This window comes from Falco peregrinus, chromosome 10 (assembly GCF_023634155.1).
Source record: "Falco peregrinus isolate bFalPer1 chromosome 10, bFalPer1.pri, whole genome shotgun sequence".
Lineage (NCBI taxonomy): Eukaryota > Metazoa > Chordata > Aves > Falconiformes > Falconidae > Falco > Falco peregrinus.
Genome location: NC_073730.1, coordinates 32,545,106 through 32,571,282, shown reverse-complemented (window position 1 = coordinate 32,571,282; position 26,177 = coordinate 32,545,106). Strand labels below are relative to the sequence as shown.

Genomic DNA, 26,177 nt, shown 5'->3' with positions numbered 1-26,177 from the left:
TATTTAGGTGGCCTGATACACATCAACACCACTCGGCCTACGCTTCCAAGCAGAAAGGCCGTGCTGTGGGCAGAGCTCTTGTATGCCACCATTACAGTTACACCCTCAGAAAAATTCTAAATACTTGGAAAAATATTTAAGTTTTGTTGCTTTATAGTGAACTGTTACAGCGTAGGGTAAATTGCTGAACTGTACTCGCCCTGACAGCACTACAATTATTGCTCAAAAGCACCTTTTTTATATTTAGTCCTAGCTGCCATGGGTAGTGTTGGCTGGGGTTACTTTTTCCACAACAAATAAAGCTGGAAAAGCTGAATAAATAGACACTTCACTTGCAGACACTTCACTGACGGGATTCATAACTGACACAGTTGGAAGTTCCCAGAACAGCTGATTCACACACTCACAACCGATGCTGTGGAGACAGCCCAGAACGTGCTAATGTCAGTGACAGCTTGGTATGTGACAGAGCGCAGCGAGGTCAGGGGAGAAGCCTTTAAACGAGGATGGGTTGGCTTTTTTAAAAATATATATTTATATATAGCGTCAGGACAGAAGAAAGAAAAAGGATCGACAGACGCCTAATTAAACTATACTACCAAGAATTGCTTTATGATTTTTCTTACTACCTGCTTTGTTATGTATAGATTTATTCAATCAATCAATTTGTATTCTCTGAACTACCAGCACCAGAGGCCGTTCTGCACAGGAGAAACTGCAGTTTAGTTCAGTTTACACCTCCAAACCACCCTGCAGTGGGGGGTGGGGTTTATTGTGGGGCAGGGGTTGTTTTCCTGAGCGCGCCCAGTACCTGCTTCTGTACTGCACTGCAGCACCTCAGCTTCCATTCCAGCAGAACCAAGGGCTTTTGGCTTTGCACTCCTGTTAGAAGCAGTTGTTGAGGGTCACAAGACTGTGACAGTGTTCAGATCAACCCGTCGCTGCTGACCCACAGCGAAGGATGACATCTGCAACCCGCTGCACACACACGAGCCTTCCCAAACATTACAGCCTCCACTTCCACGCCCAGTGCTAACCTCGGCGCATCGCCGTGACTTGCGCTACTCTGCAGCATTCTGGAAGTATCGCTATTGGGGGAAAGAATGTAACGCAAGACAACCAGAAGCCTGTGAGTGAACTGAAGCCCCTACGGCTCTGCCATCCTGATGTGCCACAGAACGGGGCCCACCCTGTGGCTGAGCGCGCAGGTCTCCAGCCAGGGACGCTGCCACAAGGCTGAGCGCTCTCCCTGACAGACACACAATCCCAGAACGGTCAGGGGCGGCAGGCACCTCTGGAGACCACCTAGTCCAACCCCTGCTAAAGCAGCGTTCCCTAGAGCGGGCTGCACAGAGCCACATCCAGGCGGGTGCAGATGCCTGCAGAGGAGACCCTGCAGCCTCCCTGGGCGGCCCGTCCAGCGCTCATCGCCATCACAGCACAGAATTTCCCTCCTATGCAGAAGGAACTCCCTGCGCTGCAGTTTGTGCCCGCTGCCCCTTGCCCTGTCGCTGGGCACCACTGAAGAGAGCCTGGCCCTCTTGGCACTCGCCCTGAAGGTGTTTGTAGGCACTGGTAAGATCCCCCCTCAGCTGTCTCCTCTCCAGGCTGAACAGCCCCAGCTCCCTCAGCCCTTCCTCCCCAGGGAGATGCTCCAGCCCCCTCATCCTCTCTGCAGCCCCCGCTGGGCCCTCTCCGGCAGTTCCCTGTCCCTCGGGAACCAGGGAGCCCAGCACTCCAGGTGTGGCCTCCCCAGGGCGGAGCAGAGGGTGAGGATCCCCTCCCTCGACCTGCTGGCCACACTCCTCCTCATGCCCCCCAGGGCACACTGCTGGCCCATGGGCACCTTGCCGCCCACCAGCACTCCCCGCTCCCTCTCCGCAGAGCTGCCCCCCAGCAGCTCAGCCCCAGCCCGTGCTGGTGTGTGGGGCTGTCCCTCCCCAGGCACAGGACCCAACACTTGCCTTGGTTGAACTTCATGAGGTCCCTCTGCGCCAGCCCTCCAGCCTGCCCAGGCCCCACCAAACAGCAGCGCAGCCTCCTGGCACATCAGCAGCTCCTTCCAGCCCTGTATCATCCGCACCAATCACCATGAGCTGGAGGACCAAGTGCCCTGTTTAGACCACAGCACCCGGGGAGCACCGAGCACCAACGTGTGGCCTTGTGCAGCGGCCTGGGTGGACTGCAGTGCATTACACAAAACGACAGAGGACGGTGACTACGCAGGACTGCTGACACCATAAAGCACTTCAGCAACACCACTTAAGAGCCACCAGTCAAGAGTTTCTACTTAACCTGCACTGCTTCACCTGCTCATGCATTTTATGCTGGGAGACACACAAACTCAATGCAAACAAAACAGTTTGCTGTTCTGCCAATATGGCTGGGGTATTTTAGCATGAATTCAAAATTTGGTCCTTTATTAGGCATTTCAAGTTTACAAATGGTAACAAAGTATTACGCTTCTGAAGAAAACACCAAATCACACTTCCAAGTGCTCTTCAAAATAGTTCTCCTTCAAACCAGTCTTTGACTATTCTATGTTTCAATATGTGTATTGTGTCCCGATTCTCATTAGGTTACAGGAACTGTATTACATCACAAACAGGTTTACCTGCAATGCCAGACACCGTTCACTGGAAATACTCTGTCCTTTCACAGTTTGGTCCTTGATCTTCATGGGTGGATTAACTGATTTTCTTTTGACTTCTACTATTCTTTGAGTCCCAGAGTATAACAATGTTAAAATATACCAAAAATAATAAAAAGTGTAAGCAAGAAATAACTGACACAGATACAGGAAATAAATCCGGTAACCTATGTGGAGGAGGCACCGCAGCACTCATTGCAGACAGGACACCCATCAGGGTTATGGAAAGAAGAAACTGTAAGGTAAGGAATGAGGCATTAGCTCATGGCGATTTAACACCTCAAACAAGTGAGCAGTTACTTTCATTACCCGGATGTTCTGTGTTCCTCAATCTCTACATCAGTGACATCGCAGAAAAAAATGATAGCAAACGCCTCTACACTGACATAGCTCGGCTCTCCCTGACTGGGGCTCTTTGCACAGTTACAGACATAAAACTGGCTTATGCAAGTACTTCAATACGATGAAAAGCTGCAAGTAAGAGTTATAGGAATTAAAATTGCTTACCAGACTCCTGACCATCTTGGGAAATGACTTAAACCACAAAACATATCCCTTCAGGGAAAGGGAAAATGGCTTCAGCTGCAGGTCCTCTGCTGAAGTTTTCTCCAATATGGAAAAGGAAGTCAGGCAGGCTGCCAGGAAAGCCAGCGTGGTCACAGCGTAGGCCAGCAGCAGGCCGTCCTTCAGCAGAAGGGGCAACATACTGTTAAACAGAATCACCCGCAGAAGTCAGTGTGCATTCCGAGTTCTACCTCTAAGAACTTAAAAGGAAGAAAATAGTGTCCAACTCACCTGAAAGTTGATACAAGTAAAAACCACGTAGCCATAAACGGGATTTCATTTATGATTAAGCAGACTGGTCTAGAATGAAGAGAGGAGACGCAGATATTCCAACATGAAGTGACAGCATTTCATCATCAACCTCCCGCGTGGACACTGCACTCCCACTCCTCAGGAGCGGGGCAGAGCACTGCTGGCACAGGCTTAGAAAATCCAGGAACAGGCAGTGCCCAAAATGCTGCCTCCTCTCCTGGGGCACCCTGCCCCACTGACACACCCCCCCCCCCCCCGAACCCCAGGGTGCTGGCACCCTGCCCTGCAGGGGCTGCAGCAGTCACTCAGCAGCACCCTTACAGTGCGCACCACCAGGTTAGTGCCCGCTCTGCACAAGGCTTCTGGTTGGCTTTGAGGAGCACGTGCATGCACTGGAGCTTCTAGGGAACCGCCTGCAGAGCTAACGGGGGGTTCCCTAGTTAAGGAGGTCACCTCTCCAAATCTTCCTTTCTCGAACATTACTTGCAGGACATCCAGCAGAAGAGCAAAGCTGCGGACCGTCCCTGCTGCCCTCACCTCCTCTGGGGCAGGGGATGGGAAAAACACACCTTAATGACAAAGGGAGAGAGGGCCCTTTACCATCGCCGTTAGCGAGGCATGAAATCACCCTGTTCAACTTGCAACTGCACTCCAGCCTTGCTGGGCAGCTAAGTACCCGTCCGGCAGCATCGCCTGAACCAATGCCGCAGCCAGCTGACCCCTGGGCACACAGCTGGGTGCTGGGCCACATCCTGCTCCAGGAAACGCAGGCACAACACTGGCCCAGAGAGATGAGTGAAGCAGGAGAGTACAGCTGTACTTCTACACTCTCATTTACAAGTTATTCAGAAAAGGAAATGCATAGAATTTTTAAAATCAGATATATTTGTAAGTGAGAAAGCAGCACGCAATAAAAATATCAAAATATATCCACAGAAAAATAATTTACTTACACTGACACTAGAAGAATAGATTTTTCATGTACTTGAAAGGAGAACAGGAAAAACGACAATGCACAACTAACCTTAGAAAAGGAAATCAGAGATATATTAGTCTATGTGACTGCAATGCAAAGCACTGTTTTAGTTTCTCTGCTGGCACAGACTTCACATGAATGTATGAGCTAAATGATCTGGTTTTTCTAATTAACTGCTACATTTACTCCAGTGCAATTTACAAGTACACACAGAGCTGCTTCTGTAACCACCTATACATACTAAAAAATACATTGTTTGAAAGTTTATGCAGAATTATTCAGAAAACACTTCATGTAAAGAGCCCTCACGCTTGCTTAGCTTTACTGGCAAGAGCATTCCCACCAAGGAGACAAAAGATTCACATACATAAGCACTGGCAAAGTTCAGCCATGGCAAGGCCTACCCACCTTTTCGACACTAAATTTTGCTCATCATCATGAGCAGCCAATACACCAAAAATAAACAAGCTGTCTTTTTTCTCCACCAAATAAAAACCACACTTTAAAACACAAACCAATTATTAGAAAAGCTAAACATTAGTTTTAGGCAATGTTGTGATAAACTCTCAAACGTTACTCTCACAAAATTAAAAACATAAGTTATCTTGCAAACTCTTGAAATCTTAGGACCAGCTCCATGTCAACTGATTTTTACATGTAAGTCATGTTAAGGTGCTCAAATTCAATGATACAATACGACTAAGAAAAGGCAAAGCACTTGGGAAAATTCTGTCCTTTCCTCTTCAAACTGCTAACGAGCTTATAATGTCCATCTTGGGACTTTTTTTATTGAATTTTGCAGCCAATGCAGTAAGAAAAAACTAGCACTTTGGAAGCTAAACAGAAAGAGGAGAAATGCCAACTCTATGCGATGCTTTAATGTGTACAGAATCCTCTGAAGACTCTTCAGAGGAAGATAATAAAAATACAGCATTAAATAAAGAAAACTGAGGCTAAAGAAAAAAAAGTCTGGGTATAAAAGACAGGTCAGACCTCCCAGACATGTGGTAGCAGAACCAGTATCTTCAGCAGAAACAGAACGCATTTAATGGTACGCATGCTTCTGCACATCCCAACAACTGTAAGTAGAACTGTTGGTTGCACACCGCTGCTCAGCAGTGGATATAAACCAAGGAGCAATTAAAAACACACTTACCAAAGCAAATTTAAATCCTCGGAGAGAAGGCTGGACGGTTAGTTTTATACAAGTAGGAAGCAGGCTCAGGAATGTTACAGCAAAACTAAAGAATTTTGTAAGAAAAAGAGTTTTAATACACAAGTAACTACTTCCACGTTATCATATAATCACTTTTGAAAACTAAGTTAGTTAGGGAATTCAACTGTAATTTTCAGAAGTTCAAAATCACTCAAGGAGACTCAATCACAAGAGAAAAGCACCAAACTGTCTTCATAGGTGCTGACATAAGCGCTCTTGAAAAAGGAATAAAGCATTTCCATTAACATTTCAGACTCTGGGGACCTAGACTTAGAATTCTTCACTTAGTCAAAAAACAGAACTGTGAACTCCGACTTCTAAGAGCACTAAAAGAGGTAATTCTTTGAAAAGGAAGGCATGCAAGTTTTAACTCAATATCCACCAAAGTAGCTTAATCATTGTATGAACAAGCAGGAAATTTTTCAGTTGTAAATACTGCCCACAGTACTTGGGGAAACCCTTGTCACTTGGGAGAAAAGTACAGTATAGGGAAAAAAACATTTTTTCAAGATTTTAAACACAAACATTTTAAAATTAGTAATTTTGACAAAACTTACTCATTTTATAAAAAATGTGGATAAAACACTACTTAAACACTTCAGTTATGTCTTACCTGAGTTTTAGTTGAGTTTGAGGTGATACTATATTCTTTATCTTTATAAGGACACTCAGACTGCACCAAAGATTGGCTACTTTATCCTGAAGGAGGGAAATAAAAAAAAGAAAAAAACGCAACCAGTAATCGGTGAGAATTATATTCATTTAAACTTGTTTGTGATGACAACAGGGCTTGGGAGGTGGGGGATTGTTGGGGTTTTACTGTGATACTGCGAAAAGACGCTTGCAGATACACATCATATTCTTAGACGTAGTTTATTCTGATCTTCAAAAATTGAAAGTTTCAAGAGACTCAATCAAGACATGTTCTGAAATAACTGAGAAATAGTTCTTCAGCACAAGAGACTACTTCTGAACTCATGGGATCATACATTTTGTGAAAATAGAGCTCTGAAACTGTCTGTCCCTGACTGAACACTGGCATATATGAATCTTTTTTCGCATGTGAAGACATTCGGTATACTGTCACATTTCATTACATACCTGAATGTATTTAGCTGTGCTTACTGCTTGCTAGCAATGACAGAGTTAACCTCTAATAAATCAAGAAGTCTAAAGACATTAGCAGTTGTGCTAGGATCACTTTCAAAATTAAATTTGTAACTACAGCTATCATGCTCATGAAACTCATCCCTAAACAGCTGCTTGAATCACAGCTGTGTAGACATAACAGCAAGAAAGCTACTAGCACCAACCACTGAGCCATCTTCCTCATATGCTCACCAGCAATACAGAATATGCACTTCAAATCTGCTGAGGATTACAAGTGAACAGAGGGTTTGGCAGCACCAGCAAACACACAGGACGCCTACTGAAGAGCCAATACAATTTTACAACCATCAGCATTTGTTACTGTTGCTGTAAATGGGAACCAATTCAAAGAACCTGTTACACACAGCCCAGTATAAATTTACTGTGCATTGCTTACATGGACAATTTCTCATTTTATCTAGATTAGCATCCAGCAAGTCACTCCCCTGATCAACTCAGAAAATATTTGGGCTAATATTAGACTAAAATCCTTAAGCTCTTTCAGACTCATTGGTTATTGTCATTTACAAATTTTATTTTTAAACTTAGTACTGAATAAAAAGCGTGGTAACCAAAACTATTTTTTTATAAATTCCAGATCATTCCTAAGGGTCACTGGGTTTTTTGGAGGGGGGGGCATGTAGGGGGTCTTTTGTGGAAGGGTTGTTCAGGTTTGCTTTTTTGTTGTGGGTTTTTTGTGGTTTTGTTTTTTGGTTGTTTTTTTTTTTTTTAAATATACTAGCAGAGATACACTGAGAACACTCCCATACCACTAACTAAATAAAATGCTGCCTTTGGTACAACAGCATTAAAACTTTTGAAGAAGAAACTGCCAGTTGTAATGTTATTTATATCTAAAGAAGATTAAAAGAAAACTGAAGATTAATCAAACGACATAAGCATTTGCTCAAATCCCTGTGACATCAAAACCTGGAAATTCAAAGCTTCATTTTATTGGTTAAAGGTGAGAATCTGCTTTTAAAAGCTAAATGAGTAATTGCTCTTCTGGATTTAGGCTGCAGTACTGCACACCTTGCAGCACACAAACATGCATACTCTGAGGAAAACTAAAAGCAGAACTGGCCTAAAACTTTTGGAAAATATTGTGGAAACTTGCACTGAAAACACAAGGTAGGTCAAAAAGGAAGTTCTAGGCTGCACCCAAAACATTATTTAAAAAACTATGTAAAAAATAACGCCTCCTGTTGAAAAAAGCTGAGCAGAACCCAAAGACAGAGACTGAAGCTGTTAGCTTTTAAGGTTACATCTTCTGACACTGTCAATTAATATGGAATCTATTTCAATGGAAAAATGTATGGATTGAGGTATGGGTTTGATGATGGGATAAGTGTTGTCTACTCATATAATATCCTGGAAGATGCCAGCTGAGCTGGGGTTAAATACTGGATTAAATAACTGGCAAGAAATGACTGCTGAAGAAGCCATCTCAAATTACTAGTTCTGTGGTGTGTCTCCCACATGAAATCCCTAAAGGTCACAATGAAGGTTTCTCAAGGGATCTAAGAATACAGAACATTTACAGTGGGGTGGGGGAGAAGAAAACATGCATGCCTCAAACAAGCCTCGGTCAATGGGAAACAGTCTTCTGAGTACTTGCATGATTTGTTCCATGTCAGTACAGAACGGGAGCCAGCAGAGAGCAAAGGACACCACCACTGTCCCTGCTATCTTAGTTACCAAAACTAACCTGCAATCAAGAGAAAAAGCGTACATGAGAGAAGACGAATCCAGCTGCTGATAACAAAAGCCAGTTCTTAGTTTACAGCATAAACCTTTTTTTAGAAGGGATACAGCACTGAAGGTAAAAAAAATCTAAACAAAAAGAGCTACCAGTACCACAGACAAAGTTCATCATCCCCAAATTAGTGAGAATAACTTCACAAGAACCACAGAGCTACTGCTGGGCATCTAACCTGCTTGCCCAGCGCAGTCCATGTTTAATTTAGCTAACAGAATGAAAAGTGCTAGGAAAGGATACCTTAACAGATTTTGCTCTTTGTTCACTGGAAATACTTAATGTAGGTCTCAACAAGAATTATTTATTTTGCAGGACAGAAATACATTACAACAAGGTAAGTATCTTCCACTAGAAATTAACTCAGAAATCCCCACATGCGAATAAGGAGAATCACATTCTCAATGCCAGCCTGCCTGGGTGTATTATTGAGAAAGATAAAATGGTTTGAAGTCACTTACCCCTTTCCTTTCAGTCCCTTCTTGAAGCACTTTCCAAGTAAATAGCAAAAAAAGGGCAGAGAATGGTAAAGTTCCATTTGCTTATAATTTAAGGCCAAGCAAAACGCCACTGACGCCAAAAGGTCCCAGTCATAAGACAAGTAAAGTACACCCCACAAGGCAAAGCCAAGGCTCACTGAGTTGTATATGGTTTTTTATGTCAAGGACAAGGACACACATCTTATTACTGCAAATCGGTAATGAATGCCCTGAGGGACAAGTGTAAAATAGCATGCAAAATAAATTTTTCCAAGTGTGTTTCAAAAACACATTGCCAGTTGTGACTATGTTATTGACAGACAGAAATAACTTTACTTCTATTTTAAGTGTATTTTCTACATTTCCAAGGCTTGATTCAAAGCTTGCACAGGAAAATACAAAGACAAACTATGTGTGCACATATTAAGCAAGCTTTTGGTGATTGTGACAGTACTCTGTAAGATGCATCAGGATAAACACTTTTTTTCTTGGTAGGATAAAGCTGCCAAGAGTCTCTCCTCCCAGCTCCCAAAAGATAGGTGCTGAATATTCAAATACATCAGTATTTAAATAATATATAATTTAGGTCAAGGACTCCTGAGGTTTTTGTGATTATATTATACTCACAGTGCACCCTCATCCATGACCAGCTCCCGTAGCTGCTAATACTGTACAAACAATGAATAATTGTTACTAAAAGCAATGTTACTTCCCTAAGACTTTGAGAACAGGTTCCCAGTCTCAGCAGATTTTGAAGAGACTACACTACACTTACTGTTAAACTGCAACAAATATTAGCTTTGTCTTTTACCATTATTTTTACACAAGGAGAGAAACCAGTAGAGACCTACTTGTATTGTCAGAAATTTCACAATATTTTGTTCTTTCTTTGGCAATATAAATAGCTGTAACAACACATTCAGATTGTCTACGTTGTTTTCAGCTCAGTCAAATTTCCCCACTCAAAATAAAACTTAACTATATTTGAGTTCTCATCAATTTCACATCAACACATTGTTACACCAAAAGGCTCTGATCTTGCAGAGCCATGCAGCAGCAGTTAAGGTTAAGTAAATCTATCGACTTCTTGGGAGCTGGTCACAGATAGTGAAGTTACTCACGTTAAGAGTCACGGGGCTGCAACAGACCACAGGAGACTCTGCAGTGCATCCGTCTGCTTTAACACAGCATCTGCCACACATACGTCACCTGTGACGTGAGGTTTGCTGAACCTTTTCCTAAAGACCTCGACACTACAGATTCCACAACATCCACCGACAGTCTATTCCAGCATTTCACTGTAATTAAGATTCAAAAGATTCTTCTGTATTTTATTTATTTTACATTATTTGTATTTTTAAAAACCTGAATATTCCCTATGGTAACTTAGGGCTGTTACTTCTTGCCCTATCCAACACAGGATAAACGGAACAGATTACTGCCTTCCTCTTTGTATGTCATATACGTATTAGAAAATGGAAACCTTGTGCCGTCTGCTGACCACCAGCTTCTCTCTCCTAAGAACTGCGTTAATTCCCATCCCCATTCTTGCAAGGAACATCTCCAGATGATCTACATCTTCAAAGAGTTAGGCCAAAAATAGAATTTCAGAATTCCTGAACTGTAACTCAAATATTCAATAGCATTATGATTTTTTTCCCTTTAAAATCTGCTTTCTAAAATATATTATCTTCCAAGTTGACTATGCACTCTCTCAGAAGGAAACCACAAATAAGTAAACTACTTGATTTTCAAAACTTGATTTAGTAGTAGATGCTGAGATTCAGTATCTCCTTGGAACATTTAAACATCTACATTTATCACAACTCCAGGATTGTGTCCCTCTGGCTTGACGGCCCTGAGCAGCACAGCCTGGAGTAGTCAACTAACAGTATTTGCTTGTGGATGTGCAAAACAAGTATAAAACCAGAAATCTTATTTAAAAGACCCACCTGTGAAGGCATCTGCCACCAGTATTGACCAGTTAGCTCTTACAGCCTAACTCGTATGAGATGCCTAGCTTTTCAATGGTTAGACACCGAGTGAAGTGCACCCAGTCTCAAGTAATTGTAAAGGCAAGACAGAATGGCACATTTTATAGGACTGAACGTTTTACACAACTACACTTGACACACTTCTCTGCCATCTCAAGATCTAAGGCGATTCTCTCTCCAAACACAAATCACAGGAGCACAAGCCATCATTCTGTTCATTGTCATAGAACCACTGACGTTTTCTGCAATAAAGTGACTGACGGAAATATGAGCTTGAGGCACAGGAAGGATGCTACTCGTGTTTGGATTGATTTGTCCCACGATCAACTATTTATCTACAATATATTTCAGACATACAGTTTTCTTTAATATGTCCGCTTTGGGGTAGGCAGAAGCCCTCAGATGACTTTGTATACAAAAGTAACCTTCTGCCCCACTAAAGACATGTGCTGAAGAACAATGTTACTTTGAAAACAGAAATTCACTTCACTGCATTACAAGGATACTGGAAGTGTCCATGGTCAATAAGAATGAGCCCTGGATAAAGCAGTATGCAGAGAGCACTGGAAACCTAGAAAGAAGGATAAATTAAAAAAGAGAGAGGGAAAATACTTATTTCCAAGTTAGATATTAGACTAAGGAACTCATACTACTACTCCAGTACAAAAATTTGCCCCTCCATGGTGCACCCTGTATGTAGGGATCTTATTCTCTACAAGTGATCTTCTGTCAGTAATATTTTGAGAAATAAAAAAGGATAAAAATTTTCCATAAATAAGAAAATACTGAATAGAGGACAGGCTGCCCTTTGCTAACCAGCTCAAAGATCACCCACACCCATCTTAAAACTTGGAACCACTCAAAAAATCAGAAGACTTATTATTCCAAAATGTATTGGTTCTACCACAAGAACTGTGCAAGACAAAGCAGTTTCTACTTTCCCCCATGTCACAGCACAAATCTTGCTTTTACTACCCAAGTAATAAATTCAGAAATAAATATAATTCAGGAGTTCATGGCTACTAAATTTCAGAGCACCTTGTTATTGTTATTGAAAGCATTAAAATAATTGCTGTGAGATGAATTAATGGCTTTTTAAAATCTTTTCAACTGAAAAGCCTTTAATATAAGTTACACTGATTGTCATCAGTTTTACATCAATTGAAGCCATCACAATGTTCTATACATTACTTAACTCTCATACTGTTACATTTCTACCCTGTTTTAACAGTATGTTTTCTTTGGCTTTTAATTTACACACACACACCAGATACTTGCCTTCTTTTTAGTAGATGTTTCTTTCAAGGAAAAACAATATAAAATAACTGCAGGAATATAAACCAGCAAATCAGCAACAAACACTGAAAAATAAAGATTAACTATGTTAGAATCCTCCCACATACCTCATCTAAATGCTATTTAAGTTGTGTATGTTCATCTGGATTGTGAATCTTTGGTTTTGCTTACAGTTTTAACTTCTTAATGCTGCACATCTTGGTTATATTTGGTGTGGGGAAAAAAAAAAAAACCCAACCTCAGACAGTAATAACTACACCGTGTTGGAGTGAGACTAGTTGCCTACCTTTTGAATGTGGGGTTTGCATCTGTACCCCCACTGGAAACTTCACTTTAGTCATTCAGTTCAACTGAAGTTCAAAAGTCAAGTGACTATAGTTTCAGCTGAATATGCTTTTCTATTGTCTTACGCTGTGTGCTAATTTTTTCAATTGTTTTGGGAAAGAAAAGGAAAAAAATACAGGCAAACAAACATTAAAATATCAGAAAGTCCTTCATTAGAATAAACTGGGTAGTTCCACTTCAAAGGACAAAAAGAAATAGGACTACAGAATTTGATCTTGTTAATGTTTCTAACGCTTTCATTTCTGATGTCCAAAAGCTGCTGCTTCCATGTGTTCAGCTGTTTTGGCTTCTGGCACAGCCTCAGTCAATAAGGGAGCACACTCTAGTTCCTCACATGCCAAAATATGAGAAGGCATTCTTAATTCTCAAAAGAAATCAACTAGGACTAGATCCAGTCAAGTTGTTTGATGGAACAGTCTGGAGACACAATTAACAAGCTCTAGATTATAACAATCTCCAACATATCTGTGTGAATTACTAGTGAGCTGGACAAACAGACTAAAACAGTTATTTGGCTTTGATCATCTGCCTACAGAAAATATATGTAAGAGGGCCGACAAGAAAACAGAACCGGCAGGTTCACCTCCCTAGAATTATGTCAACTCCTGCTCATGCTTAAACCACAAGGTGAGTTCTTCTCAGGTGTTAAGAGCCTGAAAAACCTCAGATTATTTCTATAAACCAGTTTCAGAAAATGTGCAATTATTCCAAGAGGGAAAGTATACTTTGCCTCTTTTTAGTCACTGGATTTGGAAGAAAATGTTTAAAGGTTTCAGTTATGCAGCAATGAATTGGTTTGCAAGCTCAAGCCACAATTAAACAAATATACCCAAGGTGTTAGCAAAACAAATACACTGACACTTAAAATAAAGGTGTAATACCAACAGCTGACATTGACTGTTCTGTATTATTCTAATGCATTCTTCTAATGGCCGTTGTTTAAAAGTGTTTATCAGTTCTCCAAGATCCATCAGTGGTTTGTCAAGTGAGTTGATTTCAAAATTAATAAAGACCATTTCAAGGGTAATTAAGTTCTAGTGATTTTTATTTTTTTTTCAATTCAATCAATTACTAGAGACCAGACTGAGAGGTTTGTGATATACAGAAAAGCTATTGATGAACAACGAATTCTGCTGTTGCAATCAGAAAGGATTTTGTGGAACTAGCCTTACGCAAAGCAAAAGACAGATTTAAAATAAAACAGTAACAGGATAACATGGCATCTGCCATTGCTTAAAGAACAAGAGCTCACTCGCCACACTGCTGTCCTACTGATACAGCTACTGAATTAAGTTATCTACATATATTTTTCTGCATTTGTTTTATCATTTTCTTTGGAAAGGCAGTTCAAAATAATCAAATGGTCAGAAGAGTGACTAAAGGAAAAAAATTCAAGATGAAAGAAAGGGGTAAATTTTTTTTTTTTAACAGAAGCTTCTCTCTAGAAAGTGGTGGTCATTTGAAAGAGAAGTGACATCTTTTAAAAGTATCAAATATCCCTTTCAGATAATGTATATAGCTCATAATAAAGATCTCTGAGACCTCAAGAGACTTAAATCAGTGAGTGCCAGTCTATATGCAAAATAATTTTACAGCAAAACCCAAGCTAAGGTGAAAATGAAAAGTGTATTTATCAGAATGGAAGGGAAAACAACACTATTTTCAAAATTAAGAAAATGGGTCTATACCACAAAAAAAAGTAGCTTTCATTTTGAGTTGGGTTGAAAGCTTGTTTGTATATTTTACATTTATCAGCTTCACAAATGACGGCAGAAGAGAAAAGAACATGGAAGTTTTGTTCATAAATGGACCTGCAAAGCCAACCAAGTCAAAAAACTGAGAATAAACTGGTGAAGACAGAAAAGCTGCATGATATTAAACATGTTAAATTAGTGAGACAAATCTGTACGATCATCCTAAGGAAATATAATTTTCCTACCTGTTGTACGCATAAATAACTTATGTGGCTGACTCTCATACCCCCGAGATGTGTGCAGAGCAATCCAATCAGGATTTATTAACTTTGCACTGTAAAACAAAGTACAGACACATCAAAATGTAGACAGTTCTCATTTCCCTTTACACTCCTTTCAGCAATAAAGATGACATGCACAGGAGCATATTCCAAGAATTAAGATGAATGGGAGGAAATATTTCAAAGAGCAATACTGATCAATGAAAGATTTCCCTCACCACTAGATCAGTTTACACTGTAGACTTTAGCTACTATTTCACAATTAAAAAAAAATAATCTTGGAAAAAACTAAAAGCGCAATACAGTATTTATTAGGACAAGATAACCACCTTCAGCCTAGTTCCACTGACTTTTAAAAAAAACAATTGTAAATAACTTTCATACTTAAGTATTAAATATAAACCATTTACAGTTCACATAGACGCCCCACATAACTGTGCCTCTGCACTTTAACCTACATTCTTATTCCATAAGTCTCATTCCAACAGCAGTAAAGCCCTCGTGGAAAAAGTATTCCAATAACAGAATTCTATTTACATGATATCCAGTCATCAAATGTCACTTGGGCTCTCAAAACATGACAGCTTTCCCATGCAATGCACCCAATTTCTACAGCACTTTTCTCTGTGCATCACTGCTCCAACAGTGGCTCACATGGAAAGTGAAATAGCTAAGTCGCATCTGCTGAAATTTACAGACCTGGCAAAAAGAAGAATGTAACCCTTCAGCCCCCCTTGCAATAATTACAAGGCAGAAAAACAGCAGTGTTAGTTTTAAGCCATAGGGATACACATAAAATCTATTTCCCTAGCTTTAAAATAGCAAACAATACTTTCCATTTCATCAGCTGCCCAGATTGATAAGTTTTTAGCTAGTTTCTCTCCTCAGGAGAGAAAGAAAGAAAAAAAGAGAGGGGAAGTAAATTTGGTGTTTTGTGTTCTTCACAGAATTTGTTTAAAATAATGAACTTACACGTAAGCACACACGAAGCTGTGATAGGCAGTAAGAGGTGGATAATCAAGGCCCCAGTACAGTAGGTCATTATCACTTGTATTGAAGTACCTAAAAAAAAAAAAAAATTTAGAGAAGGATCTACATTTTTCTAGCTTTGTTTCAGCCCAAGGAAAAGGTTGAATATCAAATCAAATATTTTTTTAACATATTCCAATTCCAATATAGAAGTTAGCAACTTCTTTATTTTACTTTATATATATATACTCTATATTTGCTGATCTATTGAGAGAGAGAGATTCTATATCTGCTTTACTTTACTCCACACAAAAAAACCGAAGCAACAAAACAAAAGCAAAAGTGGTTCAGAGTACACTCACTTGGGTCTGCAAACCAGATTTTAAAAAAGCTGCTAAAGCCTACTTACCTGGAGAAGGAAAATCCTTGATGTGAACAGTTTAACAAAAATCCAGAGACTAATATAAAGCCTACACAAAAATTACTGCGCACATCTACTGCAGCTCTAGACTTGCAGGTTTGGTTTGTAGACGGAGGTGAGGACCTACCACATAAACATTTTTCAGGTATGTCAATTATGCCAGAAGACAGCAGTCAATTTGCCAAAAAGAAAATAAAACCAATGCAGTTAAACAGAAATTTCAAGATAAATGGAATTCACTAACGATTGTTCCTTATATCAATCCTAGATTCCTTTTTTTGCCTGGACTTGGACAGTATATTTAATATGTGACAAGGACTTCTGAAGAGTTAAACTTTATCTGCTACTTTTAGACCATAACGTAGCATATGTTACATATGTGTGAACTGCTTCTGCTTAACAGACCTTAATATGAAAACTCTGAAAAAAACATCTGCTGAAGTTATACTGCTGGAAAGCAACTGAACAGAAGTGCAAAAGGGTGGCATAAAGATACTACACAAACAAAAAGCAGCATAGGTCTGGAAGAAAACTAAGCCACAGCAGGTGCACCTAGGCAGTTCTTTCAGCACGAACGTAGGAGTCGCGACTAAAAAATTCCTTAGAAGGCAACACCAAGTTAGAGTAACACCACCACCTGACTAACCAACGCAAGGTCATGAACCTCAATCGGGCATGTCAGCCACAACCACTTTACCTTAGTTCAACCTCAAAACTCAGGTGGACCATGTGACAGAAAGGAAAAGGATTTTCCTGTTTGTAATTACAGCATGTCCATATTGCTACGGAAGACTGGCAGCGGTTAAAATTAAGTCACCTCTTCCAAACAAGAAGCAGATGGTTTTACCCAAGGAGGAATTACAAAAATAAGGCATCAGACCCTTTGTATCGTACAGTGAAACAGACTGACCAGCCTACTTAACCGCCAAGGGGCACGCTCTTGGCTTTTCCAGTTTCTCTCTTCAAATGCAGCCAATTTTTGACATTTATTATAGTAAATGATATTTCTTGAATTCTTTATGAGCTGCCTGAAGTATCTTATGAACTAATGATAAATCATATTTGAGTTGCATCTCTGCTTCTTATCCTACAATTCAAGATTTTCATGCCAAGGTACTTTAGATTCCTCATGCAGATTGTAACAGTCTGCAACTCAGTAGCAAACTTTCCAGTTTTCTTTTTTTTTTTTTAACTTTTATTTTCCATAAACTCGTAGCTTCAACAGAAAAAACAATCCCTATACCCAGTAATATTTAGCAAAAAAAGCCTTCACAGTTCTAGTTAGCAGTACAAGAAAACATGCTCTTAAAGTAGTTTTTAATAAATAACATCAAAATTCTAACGAAAAATATAAACAAGAAATATTTAAATTCTAGCCTCTGGAAACTAACTACAAACCATATTGTACTTTACTGCGGCATTTATTTTTTTAAAATAAATCTTTGGTTCGGATCAAAGAAAATAAGCACGGAACATGCAGCTATATTACCTACACATACCTGTTTAACAATAAACATGATAATTAAGTCTGTGAAAAGATGAAGAGATCCTGTAAGACTATATCCTCATGAAAGAGCTGCTCTCTGTATTTACCTAGGCTAATCTACAGAAAAACACATGCTTGCTGTATAGACAGCTTTTCTAAATACTAAACAAATAACAGCACTAGAAGCGATCAAAATTTCAACTTCAAATCTGAACGCTTTTTACACATACCAGCATGTAACACCTTTTCACCCTGTGTATTTCTGTAACATAGGAGGGGTAAGACAGTTCAGTATTCTAGCACGTAAACCCTCGCATGTCAGCCAAGATCATCTTTTCCTAACACCCAAGACCAAATATGACTTTGCTGTATTAGAGATTCAATTCCCAAAGCAGACCCAACCAAAAAACTTCTGATATAAATAAAACAAAGAGCAAATACAACAAGACTGAGATGCCCAACTGGCAGCCCATAAGCTAAACCCAGCCTGCAATATAGTTTCACCAGGCCCCTGAGAATGCCTAGAAATAGCGACTGCTAGAACTCTTAATTTTAAGTACATACAGTTCCACGTAGCGGAGTGGATCAAAGCTACCAACTCTATTACTATGTCAGCTCTCCGCTATTCCAACTCAAGCACAATGAGGGGTTTGGATATCCCAGAAAAACATCAAAGAGAAATGATAATATAGACACAACAGGATGATCTGAAGTCATAATATAGAGTCACCTGCAAAGTTCCACAGAGTGCCATACTTCCAGAATTGGCCCCACATGCATTTACAGAACTACTATTGGATTAATATTGTATTCTGTCATATCGGTCTCTTCCCCAACAGCAGAGAAAAAAAAAAAATTACACCAGACAAACAACTATCCCCCCTTGGAAGATGACCTGGAGTTCCAGTGTATGCCAATTTGTGTTGCAGCATATATACGGACTAAATAATTTTCACTGTTCTATGGAATATTAGGAATAATGTAAAAATAAATATGTGGAATCATTTTCCTACTGTTTTAACCAATACGTAGAAATCAAGTTCGCTATCCTTACATCTAGATTCCAGGCACCCACATTTTAAAATCTGTATTAAGAACACAGGTGTGAAAAACAACCAGTGCCTCCAGCACAAGAATTCAACTCTCTGCATTCACCGGAATGCCCCTGCCTTTTAGCTCTGGTTTTGTTTTCTTTCAGTGCTGATAATCATGAATCTTCTTGTGAATTAGAGAACTGGAACTCAGGAAGCTGAACAGATATTTATTTTTTTTCTAAACCGGGAGAACATGCTTCTGTATGATCTCACGTAAGCCTGCAAAAAAAGTGCTTCTTGATCTTTCCAGTCAAATCAAAACAAAGCTGGAGCTTCACAGAGAGACCTACCAGTCAGGATATTTTGTTATAGAAGCTCATAGCTAGCAAGTCAAAGTTCCAAATTTTAGCTTTTATATGATTATTTTTGTGAAGAAAATGGTACCTCAGTCTAAGAACAGGGTGATAATATATTACTACTAAAAGAGGTTTTAGAATAGTTCAGAGAACAGAAAATGTTGCAGAGATCTTAAACTTAAAGATACACACCAAGGTTTCATTACATTTACCCCTTTATAACCTGGACTACAATAGCACTACATACCACTGTCTGATGGGTAAATTGTAAGTAATTTCTTGCCAGTGTCTCTGAGCTTCATAGTCTCCATACATAGGTGGTTTTCCTGCACCTAAAGAGAGATGACAGAGTATTTAGGAATTTATTTGGTTTATGCAGATTATTGTTCCTCCAGATATGTATTTGCATATTAATACATTACTAATTTTATTCTCCATTCCTCTATGATATTTGAGAATAATAGAGACCTCATCTGCTATGCAGTCTAACAGGCAGGCGAAAGGAAAAAAAAAAAAAGTCAGGCGTTCCTTTCATTTTCTGGATATTTCTGCAATAAGCATTTATCAAGATACTCCACTGTGAAGAACTGCTTCCTTGTCTGACAAAAAAAAAAAAGTATCATTTCCAAGTGTAGATGAAAAATGTGGCACTTTCTCTGAAATAAGAAAGTGTACATAATGGACATCTCATACTGATTTTGTGTGAACTATGCTACTTCCTTCCTATATAATAATTGACAGTGTTCTCACTTGTGTTTCAGCCATGTCATGGTACCTTGCTATTAAAAGTAACAGCCAGCCTTATTTTTAAATTTACTTGGAACTAGGATCTGCTGCAAGTCCCCCAGTTTCTCTCTCTTTCCTCTGGTCCCCACTGCACAATACCAGCAAAAATGCTGCATCTGTCCCTTTCCCCATGATTCATAATAAAGAGTTAAGATGAGCCATTTACTAAATCAGGCCACTCAGTACACAGAATAGGTCAAGAAGAATTTTTTCTTATAATCTACAAAGCCTTCTAAATAATAACTGCTCCTCTTGGTTTACAGGAATTCTCTCTCGCACATTTTTCAACTGAGTGATTATTATGTAGCAGTTCTGCAAAGTGAATTATGTTAAAGGACACTTTTCATACACGTATACGTAAGTCTCGCAGGAAACAAAGATTTATTTTTTTTTCCACAGAAAAAAAAGCTGTATCAACGCAAACACTTCACTCTTAAACAATTCCTTCAATGTAAGCCTAACTCTGGTAATGGCAGTACGTCAAGCATCTTTATCAGAGAGTTTATCTACTTCTATTAACCTCTGCTTATTGAGAACAGAAACCGGACTGATAGTACTTCCAGTAAAATATTGACACTAGCCAGACAGAGATTTAAGAGATTCTTTAAAATATAGGAAAGCCATCTAGATTTTTTTCACATGATCTATGTTTGTGGGAGTCAGTCACACAAGCTCAGATATGTACTATTTAGCATGTTCTCTTTGCTACCTGGGAATATCTGCTAATTTATTCCTGGGTAGTAGAGCAAGTGGATTACCTCCACTACATGACACATTCAACTAGAAGTTTCCCAAGCGAGTGAGGTCACTGGAGAATAGGAGTTTTATCAGTGCCCACTCTGTAGCTATAAATCTAGGGGAACAGAGAACCTGTCACAGGATTACCGAAATACAAAAGTAGGTGTTACCCAAATTTTAGAGTGTGTGTATATGTGTGCACTTTTGTGTGTATATACACACATTTTTTATTTCAGCTTCTCTCCCTCTCAAAAAATTAAAAAAAAACAGAGGGAAGAGAAATTAATTGGCTTCAGAATGATCAAAAGAGATCTTAATCCAAATGTTCGATTACTAAAAGCCAAATACAGAGACTGATAGCACAGTGGTTAGTTCGCAAACGCATGTTTAGTTTCCATCTACAGCAAGCATCAAGTATACAGCCAAAGAGAATTCAGAATTAATAAACATAAAATAAAATATTTCAAAAGGGTCACAAATATTTTAGAGTGGTCTTATTTCGTTTGGTTTTTTTTTTTTTACCTGGAAACAAGCGTTTTTAAGGGTCTGAAGCCACCTTTCAACACAGGTGTTTCGCTACTGGTCATTTAGCAGGAGTTTGGCAATATAGTAAAAAAATAATGCATTAATCTATGAAGCCATATTTTTCCTCAATAATTCTCCAAGACCAGCTAATCTAAGGTCATTGCAAACAGGAACCTTTTAAAACCAGGTATAGCTAGCTACCTGCTTTCTCACCATAGTGACCCTAATTCCAGAGGCAGATCCAAAAGCATGCTAGATGGCAAGCAACAGCAGCTGTCCAAGACTATACAGTAAATGAGGGCAGAATTAACCACCCTGCTTCTGCCCATCCATGCCACGCGTGATTTCAGAGTATGCCGAATCAGCATTTCTACCAGAGCCTCCTTCAGAGAACGGTAACTACTTCTAATCCTTTGCTCAACTTTTATCGCACTGAGCAGCGGTGAAAGCAAAACAACAGGACCACATCATCAGTTTAAACATTACCCTGCCCAATTATTTTTCTCGCTCCTGTCACTAGAGGTTTGTTACATTTGAAGGAAGTCAAAGATTTAAAAAAATAATAATAATCCAGTGTACTTATGCATTTGGCAGCTCTTTCAAACATTCAGGGTTGCCTTTTTCTCAGCCAGCCAAATCTCAAAGTTAAGCATGTGCTTTAAGAATTTGCTGGATTGGATCAGACTCAGCATTTCCTATTCCTAAACTACAATCATTGTTCAGGAAACAAGATTTTAAAAAATAGTTATTTTAGTTCAGGCATTATTTCAAGACACTCTTTCAGAATCTTGGTTTCAAATTAATTCAACTTTAAAAAAATCTAGTTAGCATGTAATTGTAAATACTTGAAGTGCAACAGAAATTTAGTACTGTGTGGCAAAAGACAGGGTGTTTTTCTGCCTACAGATGGGTAAAAGAAGGCCCCAATTACCTACAGAACAGATCTCTCATAACAGCATTTTCGGAAAACAAACTCAAAATAAAACTGTGCGAGAAGGTATACATGCAACTTATCTTCAACCAAATTCCTTCAAGTAAATGAAACCCAGGAGTTACCAGTTTAAAAATCATTAACATCTACTGAACAGCTCCAGCTACTCGGGGGATGAGGCTCCCAAATGCCTTAACAGAAAACCAGAGCTGAATTTGACTGAGCTTGTGATTCTTTTAGCTGATGGGGAAAGTAATGGTTCTTTTCTTCTTTTTTTTAAGTTTGCAGAGAGCAAGCTTTGTGCAAGCTTATGCTAAGCGCAGGAATGGCACTGAGAGGTCTGGAAAAAAACTTGCTGGCTCTTTGCAAGCATTATGAGATGGGGAGGAGAAAAACATCTATTAAAAGAATATAGCTCTAGTGCATGCTGTAAACAATCTTAAGTATAGCTACAAGGCAGTGTAATCACTCACTCGACACCATCTTTACACTGTCTTCATTACTACTAGTACAGGTTTATCTAAACACAAATTAATGCTGTATCTATTACAGAACTTAACAAGATTAAATAAATGTACAATAGGACCACAATAATATTCTGCAGCTACTGAAACAAAGGCATAGGGGTGAAAAGCCTGCTGTTCTTTGGCTCCTCCAAAAATATTACTGACCATATCTCTCACACACACACACAAAAAAAAAACCCTAAACATGTTGTGGTGGGGCTTTTTCCCAGCATTTTGTTCCAAGCAGCTGTGATATTAATCATTGCACACTTCAGAAAAATAAGACCAAGACATTATATGAATCTCAGGGAAATAGAGAGGCACTAAAATACGACAACACTTGAAATAACACATCGCTTCCTATTTATGATTTTACATGTAAGTTTATCCTAATTTACCACAAGCTCCATAATTCACCTTCATGTGGTGGTTTTACAGACCGTGAACACGTATTACCTGAATAAGAACCAAGCGATACAGTCCAGCGTACAGTAAGTGCCAGTAAAACAGTAATCGTCATTAAGCTCCACTTCTCCATAGCTGGTCTCTGTAACAAGCCAAAAGGTACCTGAAAAAACACCATAAACATTGCTGCAATACCATCCATCTTTTTGTTCCTTAGGTATTTAGTGGTACTACTGATAGTCCCAGTTTTCACCCCACCCAGAAGCATTCTGTTACTGCCTTGCATCTGGAAGCACGCCACAACCGGGAGGGGTTTTCAGTACTGAAGGATTTCTAACCATGAGTCCAAAAGCTGCCCGGAAGCGATTTCTCCCCACTTCTGAGCTAGAAGCTGAAAAGGCATCTGACAAAATGCCTCAAAACAACAGCAAGAAGGGTAAAAGATTTCAAACCACCTAAGAGAATTACAATACCAGATGAACACTACGCTGTACATACTTCAGCATCACCTTAATCAGCTCCACACAACTTGTTATGCAAACATGTAGCATGTTTGACCTGTAAGTGACAAGAGAAGATCCCACAAGAGACCAGCAGAGAAGACTGTAATGGTAGTCCAAATACTCATGCCAACCATGTATGTTAAGTAGGTCACAAACTTCTATTTGCCACTGAACAAGAAAAACCTCTTCAAAGAAGACTATAAAAATTCCTAGATTAATAACTCGCTAGGAAAAAAAAACTGTTAACAAGCACAGCATTTTAAAAAGTAAGTGTCCCAGTATTAAGTTAATGCCACTTATTTTCTCGATTAAGAACACCATGGCCAAATTATGCAAAGTGCCGATCTTGTATAGGCTTGTTCTTGGTTTAGACATATTAAAAAGTGATTTAAAAGTTAACTATGTCCTGGCAGGTGTTATTCTGGACCAGGTATCATGTGCTTTCCTATAGCCATTATAAAAGCACTGAGCCCATCATGAACTCTGTATCCTATGTTCTAACTAATTCCACAGGAATCCAGTCATGAGCCAGTACATAATCAAAAAATTAAATGCATACCAACACAGGAATGCAAATATCTGGCATTAATGATCAAAAATCCCTGCTCTGAATCCCACTTCAATCTCCCCAATACTCAAAAAGGGGCTTGAAATTCTACCTCTCCCTTCCTAAGCACAAGCATACTATCCACCAGCAACTTCTCCCCAGAGGACACCAGATGGAACCTAGTAGTCTCCTCCATCCTTCTACCCAAAGAGGAAGGAGGACTGGTCTCCCACCAAGCTTACCAGACCACACTAAGGATCCAGTAACAACAAGAAACATTGCTAGATCTGTCAAATTAAAGGCCACATGCATCAAACTCAGAAATCAAGAAACAGAAAAGTTAATATAATGTTGTTCTATGCAAAAAAACCCACCCCACTAACTATAAAATACGCAAACTTTGACCCCAAGTCAAAAATATTTTAGTCCGAGTTTAAAAAAAAAAAACAACTGAAGAAGAAACTACTCCAGTGTCGACAGGGAGAGACAGCAGTAAATCCAAAGGCTGTACTTCTGCCAGATTAGCAGCAGTAGCACCATTCCCTTCGCAGTCAGCAACAGATACGCTACAGAAAAGTGGATGAGCCTGGATACAACTACCCAAGAGTTTCCTTGCAGGAGGCGCATCGTCTGATTTAAGTGAGTTTAATCTACTTGCCACTGCCAACAAGAAAGCAAAAAAAAAAAAAAAAAAATCCCACACAGCAGCAGTACTGAACTGCTGTTTTAGTGACAGACAAGCAACATCTAAGACACGTTTCGGTCATCCTGTTCAAACTAAATCCATACTTATTCACTATTCACAGAAAGGTATGACCCAACACCACCACCAAGGGGAAATAAAAAAAGTTACTTTAACAATATAAATCTATGACAGCAGTAGATCACCATCTATAGGTAGAAACGTGAACACTGACATTTGCATGCTTTCAGTGCTACACCTGTGTCTAAAGCACAGGACAGGCACTTTTATCTAAATAAGAGATACTGAGGTCAACTCTGTAGATCATTTTACCTTAAGTGAATTCTCATCCTTTCTAAACTTGGGTCAAGTAAGACCAGAGGCTACATGACTTCCAAAAAATCAAGTCAAGCCTGGCCTTCCTCTTCTATAAAATACATCTGCCCTTCCTTTCTATCTCCAGTTAGAACAATTATTAATTTGTTATACCTTCATAATTCCTACGTAATGCCAGTCTCACCTACACACTCCTCCATCTCTGTGCCTCTCAGTTACTCCTGCCATTCCCTACATCTGGAGTCACTGGCGTTTTCTGGGGTATTGAGTTTCTTCTTTCTCTCCTCTCAAAAGTGGTTCTTAAAATGTTCTTTCCTACTTCTTTTTCATCTTTAATAATTATTCCCTACCTCCTGAAACAAAAGCCATGCTTTTATTAGATTCTAAAGCGCTGATCTAATTTTTGCTATCCCACGGGTAACAACGTTATACAAATAAAGGCTTCTCAGGAGATGATAAAGCTGGTTTGGTCAGTCTCAGACTTTTTACTTTCTGCCTCTGGAAGAGCAACACCAGAGGGTCTCTCAAGTGAGATGCTGCCTGTAGAAGCGTAAGGTGAAAACCACAGCTCCGAAAACCCACTGTCCTTCCACGATGCCTGCTACGAAGACTGAGATAAACAGCAGCATTACGAACCACCCGCTGCTGGCCAAAAGGAAGTTTCAGAACTCAGACGTAGAAGCATATAACTTGTTGGGTTTTTGAGATGTCAGCACGCAGCTCAACAGCACCCTTTCCTCCCTCAAAAACACAAAAGCTAAGCGAAATAATTTCATCTGCTGAAGTAACACCCGTTCCATAAAGCCTCCTGTTCCCCTCTTCCCAGTCAGGAGGCGTATTTGTTTCTCAGATTCCCTCATCCACCCGCCCTCCATGCGCAGCCTCCTCAGGGAGAGGCGACCGGGCAGAGGCCCCGCGCCGGGCCCGCGCTATCCCGGCCGGGTGCCCTCACCCGCCGCCCCTCAGCCCCGCCGCCGCCCGGCGAACGGCCGCAGGGCACCCGCGCTCCCCCCTCCAGCGCACCGACACCGGCGAGACCCCCCCGCCACACCCAGGGCACCGCGGCGGGAGGGCGGCGACCCGCCGAGCCCTGAGCGACCGGCCCTCCCCACCGCGGCCCTTCCCGCCGCTCCTTACTGGGCTCCCGCCTCCCCGCGCCTTCCGGCCCCCGCCGCGCCGCCCCGCCAAGGCAGGCGCCGCAGCGCGCGTGCGTCAGGGGTTCCGCGCCTGCGCCGCCGCTGCCCGCGCCTGGCGGCTGCGCCAAAAACCGTGGGGCCGGCCGGGGCTGGGAGCCGGACGC

At 40.3% G+C, this 26,177-nt stretch overlaps 1 protein-coding gene across 4 annotated transcripts; it reads right to left on the bottom strand.

Moving 5' to 3' along the window:
* Window positions 1–2,399: 2,399 nt before the first annotated feature.
* Window positions 2,400–26,077, bottom strand: ALG6 (ALG6 alpha-1,3-glucosyltransferase). Of its 4 annotated transcripts, XM_055815731.1 has the most exons (15): window positions 26,015–26,077; window positions 22,861–22,972; window positions 19,166–19,250; window positions 15,625–15,714; window positions 14,617–14,705; window positions 12,315–12,397; window positions 11,522–11,607; window positions 9,025–9,195; window positions 8,380–8,515; window positions 6,272–6,357; window positions 5,599–5,683; window positions 4,420–4,490; window positions 3,446–3,514; window positions 3,158–3,356; window positions 2,400–2,885 (listed from the first exon to the last, which is right to left on the bottom strand). In XM_055815731.1, exons 2-15 carry the CDS (start codon window positions 22,940–22,942, stop codon window positions 2,688–2,690), a joined length of 1,530 nt encoding a protein of 509 aa, XP_055671706.1. In that variant the 5' UTR covers window positions 22,943–22,972; window positions 26,015–26,077; the 3' UTR covers window positions 2,400–2,687. The 4 variants fall into 4 exon arrangements, with proteins under 4 accessions (XP_055671706.1, XP_055671703.1, XP_055671704.1 ...); XM_055815728.1 differs by lacking the exons at window positions 8,380–8,515; window positions 9,025–9,195; window positions 11,522–11,607; XM_055815729.1 differs by lacking the exons at window positions 8,380–8,515; window positions 9,025–9,195; window positions 11,522–11,607; window positions 26,015–26,077 and adding an exon at window positions 25,929–25,969.
* Window positions 26,078–26,177: the final 100 nt, after the last annotated feature.

Excerpts from the sequence above, each read along its gene's own strand:
- ALG6 (XM_055815731.1), bottom strand. The coding sequence starts at position 22,942 with ATGGAGAAGTGGAGCTTAATGACGATTACTGTTTTACTGGCACTTACT. Across the intron at positions 15,715-19,165 it reads AATTTACCCATCAGACAGTG|GTACTTCAATACAAGTGATA; the intron begins GTATGTAGTGCT and ends TTTTTTTTTTAG. Across the intron at positions 6,358-8,379 it reads TTGACCGAGGCTTGTTTGAG|GATAAAGTAGCCAATCTTTG; the intron begins GCATGCATGTTT and ends TCCCTCCTTCAG.